The 10566-nt window shown below is 33.2% G+C and overlaps 1 protein-coding gene across 1 annotated transcript; it reads left to right on the top strand.

The window, feature by feature from the left end:
• Positions 1-2757: 2757 nt before the first annotated feature.
• LOC129882354 (60S ribosomal protein L18a-like) lies at positions 2758-8794 on the top strand. Its single transcript, XM_055956608.1, has 4 exons — positions 2758-2887; positions 2993-3108; positions 3196-3259; positions 8278-8794. The coding sequence occupies exons 1-4, from the start codon at positions 2873-2875 to the stop codon at positions 8617-8619; spliced, it is 537 nt and encodes a 178-aa protein (XP_055812583.1). The 5' UTR covers positions 2758-2872; the 3' UTR covers positions 8620-8794.
• Positions 8795-10566: the final 1772 nt, after the last annotated feature.

Here is a 10566-nt window from a genome sequence, read left to right as displayed (position 1 = left end):
GGATACAAAATAATCCTTAGGCTTTGGTGGATCGCTGTTTTCACTAACGTAGTCTCCTTTGGCTTTTTTCACAATCATATTTTCATAAGAGTGCTGCATATCTTGATCGAAGGTAATTAGCTTGGATTGCAGTAGATGGATCAAAATTCCATCGCTAAGGAACTCAGCAAACACAGCTATAAATACACCGCAATTTCTGTGATATTGAAATGTATATTGCTGAATAAATATCATGATGCACATTGATATATACTGAAAGATCCAATATTTATGTATAACTAGAAGTGGGTAATCTGCAAGACGTTAAAAGTTGGGGTTGTTCTGCTCCAAATGAAGCAACAACATACATTTTGGAAGTTGGCCTTGGAAATTACACCGAGGGATATTGAGGTAGGGATTAAAAATAGTTTGGCGAAATAACTCAACACATTATTCACTTATGGACAATAAAAAATCATTCATAAAACTTGGGTTATAAGATGTACCAAAGCTTAGTGAGTGAGTGAATTTTTTTTGATAATATATTTCATACCTTGCATTCGTAACACAAAAATTATATAAAAGATTATAGATACATAACAAGATTTGATGCATATCGAATTAGTCAAAGTTGATATAGTTATGTATCATATAAACAAATTATACAAATTATAGGACATTAGGATTAATGTATAAAGATAGTTGAGTAATTTAAACAGATACATAGTCTCCATAACTGCATATAGAAAATAAAACACTAATATATGATATTCCTTGAAATATCTTATACATAGTAATAACATGCTGCACATTGATACGTTGATACGTTCCTGAAAACATCAATGTTCATGTATTAAAAGTATTGAGTAATGCATACAGGTACATATTCTTTTCAATTTGAATAATATTGTGGATATACATCAAACTCTGATACATAATAAATGATATATGTAATAATGAATTGAAATCTAATGCAATACTTATAAAAAAAAGATAGGGTTATGTATAAGAACTTTTAATGAAAACATGATACATTAGATTTAGACTGAAATTAAATAGATACATAATAAAACTAAAGTTTTGATAGTTTTGAGCATGTAGTTACAAGACGTTTTTCTGTATGTGATTAATGTGCAATTCATTTGGGGTTGTTGTGCTTCAACTGAAAAAGAAAGAGTCATTTTGTAATTTGACCTTGGAAATTACACTGAGGCATGTTGAGGTAGGGACCAAAGATGGTTTGTCGAAATAAATTAGTACCTTCTTCTCTTATCGACAATAAAAAATCAGTCACAAAACTTGGGTTATAAGATGTACCAAACCTTAATGAGTGAATGATTTTTTTTATAATAAATTTCATACCCTGCATTAATAACACAAAATACATACTTGAAAGATTGTAGATAGATAACAGTGAAAAAAAGAGAGACGTATAAACATTAACTTAATTGAAAATTATACACAAAAATAGCATGAAACACAAAAATATATGTCTGAAAAAAATAAGTTTATTGAGATATGCATATAGTAAGAATATATCAATATCAATTTTAATCAAATGTATCAGTATCATGTTTAGTCAAATGTATCAGTATTAATTTTAGTGAAATGTATCAGTATCATTTTTTGATCAAATGTATTTGTTTCAATTTTAATCAAATGTATTAGTAGCAAAATTTAATCATATGTATCAATATTATTTGTAAATAAGTGTATCGATCTCAATATACATATTTATACTCTTTGAATAAAATTGTTGATACATCTCATACTATGATACATGATGAATGATATATGTAATAATTAAAATGAAATCTACTGCAATGGAGTAAGAATGATACATTAGCTTTAGAATGATATAAATTAATATCACCGATACATTATTCAGTAAATCGATTGATATCAATGATTAACATTGATAAATTATGTTATAATTTGATACAAAAAAGATTGACATTGATACATTTAATTGATATTGATACATTTGCATATAATTGGATACTACAAAATTATAACTATTGTTGATGATGTATTGTATTTAAAATAAAAAATAAGTAGATACAGAAGAAAAAATTAAACATGTAGTAATTTTGGGTGTGTAGTTACAAATTCCACTTTTTTTCTTTTTTTTGAAGCTTTTTCAGAAGTTTCTTCAGCTTCATACTCACAACCGGAGCATTCCTCATTCTTACTCTTCGCCATTTGCAGATTCTTGGTGTCTAATGGATCTTTACCTTAATTAGACATATTTTCATGAAATCCACAATCAACAACATCAGGAACAAAAGGTATTATAATTTGATTTTGAGAAATTAATTGGATGAGTCCAATATTAAAGGACAGACCGATTTTCATATGCATCATTATATTTTGGACGAATTTGGAGCAAAAAAACTTTAACATTAAACTACTAAATTAAAAAAATTGATGAAAAATATTTCCACCTCTTTGAGACAATGCAACTGAAACTCGAAAATGGAAGTTTAGTGGTAACCTCTGGTACGTGTGCGTGATTTGAGGATTTGATTCCTCTTTGATTTGTGAATCCGTAAAAAATGCGAGAGAAAGACGAGAAGAAAAGGTTTTGGGCGAGGAAGAAGAATTTGGATTATGTATCGGGTTAGTAAAGAGAGAGAAAGAAAAGTAAAAATTTTGGTAAAACTTTTAAACGGTTAGGACTTTTAGCAAATATGGTAATATAAGGTGTGTATTTTAGTAATTTACTAATATTAATTACATGGGCCGACTCATCAAAGACTTAAAGCCCAAATCAGTAGCCTTTGAAACTAGGGTTTTCGGCAGAGGCCCTTTAACTTAAAAACCTTTCGTTTTCTCTTCACTCCTTTCCGTTCGTATTCAGACGCGTTGCAGAGGGAACGGGAGCTGTGCAGAAATGGTGAATTACAAGGTAAAGGTTTCTTCTTTTCTTTAATGGGTTTTCAAAATTTTGCATTTTTATCCGATTCTCTCAAAGATCTGAACAAACAATGGTGTTTTCTTGTATTCATTGCAGTTCCATCAGTATCAGGTTGTAGGGAGAGCTCTTCCATCTGAATCAGATGAGCATCCCAAGATTTATCGTATGAAGCTTTGGGCTACCAATGAAGTTCGTGCTAAGTCCAAATTCTGGTATTTATATCTCTTTTCCTATCGATCTGTTTTGATGTATTTATGCTGGTAAATGGTTATGCTAATTGTGGTTTGTTTGAAAAAAAGGTATTTTTTGAGGAAACTTAAGAAGGTGAAGAAGAGCAATGGGCAGATGCTGGCTATTAATGAGGTATGATGAGATACATTTTTCAATATGTGTATTTTTGGCTTGTGTATGATAGAAATATTTTGATTAGTAGTTTAAAGATAGTGATTTTGGTGCCTCGCTACATATTTAGTCTGTTGTGTGCTGGTTTCAAGTGTTAGGGGTTCTAATTGATTCATTCTCTTGGGTAACCCAGTGCAAATCTTATGAAGCTTAGGTTATGGATAACGTTATGCATGAGGATTGCCTATGTGAAAGTGTTGTATATTTTTCACAAAGGTGTCCGTTCACCTTCAGCTTGTTTGTATAAAGATTGTACTTTTGAGATTCCATTTTCAATTTCTACTCACCTTCCTATCCCTAAGAAATATATGGTGAATTTAGTGCTATTTGCCATGTTTTGTGCATAAACACGCACATTCGTTTCCTGTCCTCTTAATGCCTATAACTCAAGCACTTTGCATCAGTGCACCTGCATTCAACTCCCCTCGCATGTATGGAATATGTACTTCTGCTTCCAACTCTCTCAAGTTTTGCCGGAAGCTTCCATGAAAAGTCCTCCATGACTACAAATCAAGAAAGCATCTTAACTTTTGTTTGTTGTTATTCTTAAATAACTGTGTCTCAAGAGTTAAGATACCCTCACTTGGTAAAGTAGTCCTACCCAGCTCACAATGATCAAAACTTTGCCCTCGGGTCTCCTGATCATCTCACTCTATTCAAAAACAGATCTAGAATAATTAATTGCCCTAAACAAGTCATTTTCCAAAAAGTCCAAATCTGGTCCAAGTTGAAGTCAACCCTCGTCCAACAACACCTAAATCTGTTGAAAAATATATTTTGGAAAAACCCTCTAAGTGGGTAAACCAAATATAAAATTAATTTCTAATGATGTCATTTACTAATTCAATTTGATATATAAAATTTCTTAGGATTTACGCTTTTACATGTCAGTCAAGAGATTTAATGGATGAAATTGAGTATGAATTGAGTGATGATTACAAAGTGACAGAGTATCATTCACCTTATGAAGCCTCTTAGAAATCCAATGTTTTAGATGAAGATCTCGGCCAAAAATCACCCAAATGAACTCAAAAATAGTTGCTGCCTGAAATGGCTTTTTACATGAATCTCAACAGATTTAGCTACAAATTTGGTTAGGGAACTAATAATTCTAGCTAAAATATGCAACTTCCAACTTCACTTTTATTTATTTGAGACACCCTAAATTGCCTCGAATTTGTCAATTCTAGTTCCTATGTCTGAAATCAAGAGGGGATCTGATGGTTCAATCAGAATACAATTTGGAGCTCATTTGCACAAATATGGCACTTGAAGCTCACCGGAATGACACCAAAAGGTGCAGATCACTTTTAAACATAATTTAGTACTTGTTCCAACAACAAGATTCCCGTTTAAACCTTATATGCCAAATTTGTGATGAGTGATACTTGAAAACAAGCGAATCAGTAACCTATTGGTTTCCAGTGATCACAAATAAACTCGTACCTCTTGTGATTCTAGGCTTGTTCAAGGGTTAGAGGTGGCCAAGTATTTAGATTTTTGTCCTCTTGATATTCATTTTAAATTTGAATAATCAGAAATTTGTAATTGATGATTGGTACAACTTTGTGTTGTCATTTATGATCTAGTGATACTGTGGAAATCAGAGTTGAAACGAGGAATTTGGACTCGTTTTAGAGATATGAAGACTCATAGTTGAACATTTGATGTTAAAATAAACCGGATTGAGTTTTAATGATCCGAACAACCTTTCTTTATTGTTGGAACAACTTTGTAATGCTAATTGTGACTTGTAGGAACTGACTTAGTTGATTTTCGAGATCGGTAGTGAATTTTGTGCATGTTCAAGGAGGAAAGTTGTTTAATGTGGGGGATAATGTAAGTTGTTCCATAGGGAGGTTTGAATTCAATTTTTAGAGTTTTTGATAGTTCCCTTATTATGAATTTAGACTTGTTTGCAACATTTCGTTGGAAACCGTTATTGTTTTTGGTTGGGTTTTTGCAATGGTTACCAATTGACTGGTCTTTTGGCATCACTTGTCCCATTCAAACGGTACCACATTTGAGCAAATGAGCTCCAACTTGTGTTTTTATTCAACCATTAGATTTGTGTTGTGATTTAATAATTTTTAGGAACTAGAATCATCAAACTTTGAGGTTGTTTGGGGTGTCTCGGACAGTTAAAAGTGAAGTTGGAACTTGCAGATTCTAGCTCATGATTTTGATGAAATTTCGTCAAATCCCAACGAAACTTTAAATGTCAAATTGAAAGAGTAAATGACATCAACATCAGAAATTGATTTTAGACTTGAAGTGTTTGGATTGGCTTATTTTAGGTGCTTTTAAAGCTAAAATAGCTTTTAAGTAGCTTGGTAGTGTTGGGCAAAACAAAAAAAGTGCTTTTAAGCACTTGTTTTAAGCCAAAATAACAAAAATAAGGCAAAAGCCATAAGTTAGAAATCTTAACTTATGGCTTTTGACTTATACACCATAAGTTATAAGCCCATCCAAACAAGCTCTTGGTTACCCTCTTTGAGGGCTTACCAAAAATATATTTTTGTTGGATTTGGACCTTGTTGGCCCAAGGCCGACTTTGTCCTGATTTGACTTTATAGAATATGAGTGGTTTAGGATAAGTAACCATTCTAAATACAGTTTTGCATAGATTGAGATATCCAGATGCCCGAGGGTGTAGATGTGCAACCCATCATTGGTCAAATCGGTTCTTATGAGGAGGAATTCAACTCGTCATACTCAGAGAGGTGACCCTAATAGTGTTCAAGCTAGGACAAGAGTCATAGAGAGGAGCATAATGCTACTCCATCTGGACCACTTTACTTGTCATATTTTTAGTTTGCACGTCCCTTATGAACTATGTGTTTTGACTATCATAACCTTATTTATTATCATTAATCATTTAAAATGCTAGGCTCTCGTTAATCTCTCATCAATAAATAAAACGAGAGTTTATCTAAGCAATCATAATATTGGAGTATGTGTATGTGCCTTCACAAGGTTTCCTTTACTAATTAATCAATGTTTATTACTTTGAAAAATAATCATTACCAAGGTTAATATGGGAAGGATGTATTTAATTATATCTTGATTTTCTCAAATGACAATTATTTTGGACCATCTTGTTTTTAGTAAGGGCGACAAGTAAAGTGGTATGGAGGGAGCAATATCTAATTGGGATCACTATTGGTAATATATTAATTGAGATCACAGTCCGAACTTTTGTCTTTCTTGCATTGATAAGACAGGTTTCAAATGAGCATCCAATGGAGTAGCTATAGCTTGTGATCATCTGCCTCTTTCATTCATTAACAGAGTATATGAGTTGGCATTTAGGTTTGATCATATTTTTTGGGTGTTGGGGGTGGTGAGCATGCATCACGATCATGATACAAGTCTGTGTGAGGGGGTGTAATTACTAATAAGTTGGAGGATAGTTTAGGGTCTAGCTTAACTGTAGATTCCCCATAAAGTACAAACGAGGAGAGAATAAGAGCCCATTTGGATTGGCTTTTAAAAAAAGTAGCTTTTAAGTCAAAAATAAAAAGTCAAACTTAAATGACTTTTAAGTCAAAATAAAAAGTAGGGGGACCTATTTTAAGTTATTTTATATTTGCCACACACTTTCAGAAGTCAAAACCTGACTTGAAAGTAGATTTGACCAACTTTTAAGCCAATCCAAATGGGCTCTAAGAAGAGATTTTGGGTGGTTCTTTCCCATCTGTCTAGACTTTGGGGATCAGAATTACTCAAGTGTATAGAAATACTTGAGTGCTGGTTTGTGGTAGCAGCTACCCGCCTCGTTATAAAAGAGAAGTTCATCAGAGAAGAGAAGGGACACATCTCTTACCATGCATTGGGAATTCCAAGTTATGATAAAATGTTTTAAAAAATGATGCAATAACTTGGTAAAAACCTTTGAAATAAATTGGTTGGCATGTTCAAATAATAAGGTTCTTTCAACACCTTTGAACAATCCTCAACCGCTCTTTCACCTCCCAAAGAGCAAAGTTAGCCTCATCTGCAAAACTGTTATCAGAAGAATCAGGAAAACTGATATAAGGTTATATCACCTAGTTGTAATTAAGGTCTAGCTGTGTTGTTAAGTTTACATTTAGCCAAACTTTTGCCAAGAGCCTTTCTAATCTTGATTGTGATTTGTACATCAGATGCAAAATTGGATAACTTCTAGTGTTCGAGAACTGAAAGTTATTTAATATTGGAATAGAATGTGGGTTCAAATGGAGCAAAATGGACTGTGGGGGATTCATATAGTTGACCCCATCTATACATCATATCCCTAGTTCTTTATTTTATTTGTTACTTCCTCCGGACCACATTACTTGTTGTCCGTGCTAAAAATAGATTGTCCAAAATAGTTAGTCTTTTTTTTAGAAAATCAAGATATAATTGAGTAAATTCTTCCCATTTTCCCTTACTAATAATTATTCTTGGAAGTAATAAACATTGACTAATTAGCGCGATTAAAGAGAATATTTATTGAAGAAAAATTAACATTTTACATGATTAAAGATAATAAATAAGGGTGTGATAGTCAAAACATATAGTTTCTTAAGGAGCGTGTAAACAAAAAATATGACAAGTGGTCCAGAGGGAGTATGTTGGTGGAAAGAGTTTGGTTTCCTCGCTAGTTTGAAGTTTACTGGTAGTTCTTCATCAAAAAAGTCCACAGGTAGTTATCCTGGTACTTGTGCTTATTCTTGCAAATAGATTCCTTTCCTCCAATCCTCTTTGCCATTGAGTATGACATTGTATGGTTTGGTTATTATGCATTATGACCAACCCCTGGTTGTTTCTCTATCTGCAGTGTTTAAATTGGATACGTGATTTCCCCAACATTTACAGATTTCTATGCATTTTCATGAAATATTGTTCCTGTTTCTATGAACTGTGGTGTTTAATTTCAGAAACTCTCTGGTCTCCTTTAACAGTAAATGTTGTATTGAACCTCCTCATTAAGAATGTATTGTTCAACTTTTTAGATCTTTGAGAAGTACCCAACAAAAATCAAGAACTATGGTATTTGGCTCCGTTACCAAAGTAGAACAGGATACCATAACATGTACAAGGAGTACCGTGACACCACATTGAATGGTGCTGTGGAGCAGATGTACACTGAGATGGCTTCTCGCCACAGAGTTCGCCATCACTGCATCCAGATCATCAAGACGGCCACCATTCCAGCTAAGCTTTGCAAGAGGGAGAGCACAAAACAGTTCCATGACTCCAAGATCAAGTTCCCGTTGGTATTGAAGAAAGTCAGGCCACCGAGTAGGAAACTCAAGACCACGTACAAGGCTACTAAGCCCAACTTGTTCATGTAAAACATGTTTAGTCATGTGTGTTAAGAAAGCAATTTCTAAATTCTGCAATTTTGGTGCATTAGTTATGTTGAATTAGTTCGGATCAAATGATGGTGGTTACTAGAATATTTTCAATCATGGTACTTTGCTTTTACTGTTTCAAGTCTGGGTAATATATTTTTGTTGCCCTTTTGTATGTTTAGGTGTTATCATACAATAAAGAGAAGAAAAGTGCATGCATAACAAAATGGGTTTTAAGATGTGTGGCATCTCCTCAACAAACGAGATAGATATTCATATCAAAATGCTCTTTCATTTATTGCAAAAAGTCAAAATCTTTAACAGACGACTAATAAAAGGTCAATTAATCTATAGAAATATGTAGATTGGGATCAACTCAAATAACAATCCAAAGCATTGTATAATCACGAATTAAGTCCATGTCATGAAGATGAGTATCATTTGAAATATCGTCAATTTCTATTGGTTTAATGTCTGAGAAAAACAACCTGCAAAGCTGCAATTAACTTTGAGAAGTAAAGAAGGGGGGTCTAAAATGTTGGGAGTTGGAAAGGATTTCTGTTAAGCAGTTAAGTAATGGAAGGAATTGATGTATGCTTGAAACTGTCTTGTGTTGGAAGGAAAGATTTGTGCTTCAATTTGAAGATATGAATAAACATCAAGTGTGGGATCACTAAGAGAAGCTGAATCCACAAGAAGCCCATTGGATAGAAAGGCAGACATCATAGAGCCAGCAAGTGTTGTAAAGTAGCTTGAGTTGTCTAAATTTGACAAGGACAAGGAAAAGAAATGTTGTAGAGCAGGACTCATTAGTTTTGTCTGAATTGTAGGACATTGATGAGGAGGAATCACAGGATATCTGAATTACACAGTATTTCGCCGTTGCTCCTCCTGTTCCATCACAAATAGGGAACATTATTCTCCAAGACAGAAGAATGTGCATGCTCTAATGATTAACAGACAAGTAACTTTCTCACAATATATTCATATTGTATCCTGTTTTCTGAGTGAAGTCCTTGATTGAACTGTTTCGTAAATCAAGTGTTAGATTGTTTCCATATCTGCGAGCTTCTTGTTGGCTAATCCACTGCAAATCATATTATACTAAAAATGGGAAGATCCAAGATGCAAAGTTGGATTACCATTTTGCTCCTACACGACAACATGTGCGTGTAAAACAACTCAATATCGAGGTATGTTTTAATACAAAGGGAGTGATAATTAAGTTATATGAAACTTGCGAAAAGATGATAGTTTAGGTAGGTAAATAGAATAATAGATAGTTGATGTATGAAACTCGCAAAAATATGATATTTTAGGTAAGTAGATATAAAAATAGATAACTGAGGTATGAAACTCGTGCAAAGATGATAGTTTATGTATGATTTTTATCATTAGCTCTAAATAGAATAAATCATGATGTAGGATAGAATAGGGTAGTTCTTGTTGTATTTGTTTGAATAAAGAAGAAAAATGTCAAAATTGTGGGCATTTGATTGGTGGAAGTCAAGAAAGAAGGCTAATTGTTTTCACACATTTTGTCAAATATGGTGGCATAAATGTGTTCATAAGCACCAACCATGCCTCTAAATTACCTATAAATAGGCATCTCCTCCATGAGCACAATATCACCAAAAATTCAATTCTTTATATACTAGAGAGAGGAGAGGTTTCCAATTCGGTACACATTCTGCACTCAATTCACCAGTAAAATTGTTGGAGGCTATATCTATGATCTGGAGATTTTGCCAGCTATGACACTGAAAATTTCCATAAAATCCATTGGAGCACAATACTAGGACACAATACTATTGCTCGAGTAGTCCACATAGGACACATCTAGAAAATCATGCGTATAGGACTATAAATATTTTCATCATGTTATATTATAAAAAAATCATGTCTGTAGGTTTTAATGAATGTTTTCAATATATACTTTATTTAGAA

Source organism: Solanum dulcamara, chromosome 3, assembly GCF_947179165.1.
Source record: "Solanum dulcamara chromosome 3, daSolDulc1.2, whole genome shotgun sequence".
In the NCBI taxonomy this organism is placed as follows: domain Eukaryota; kingdom Viridiplantae; phylum Streptophyta; class Magnoliopsida; order Solanales; family Solanaceae; genus Solanum; species Solanum dulcamara.
This window is presented reverse-complemented; position numbering and strand designations above follow the sequence as displayed.

Bases quoted from the DNA above. Each gene is read 5' to 3' on its own strand.
- LOC129882354 (XM_055956608.1), top strand. The intron at 3,109-3,195 runs GTATTTATATCT...TTTGAAAAAAAG, and splicing joins CGTGCTAAGTCCAAATTCTG to GTATTTTTTGAGGAAACTTA. The intron at 3,260-8,277 runs GTATGATGAGAT...TCAACTTTTTAG, and splicing joins AGATGCTGGCTATTAATGAG to ATCTTTGAGAAGTACCCAAC.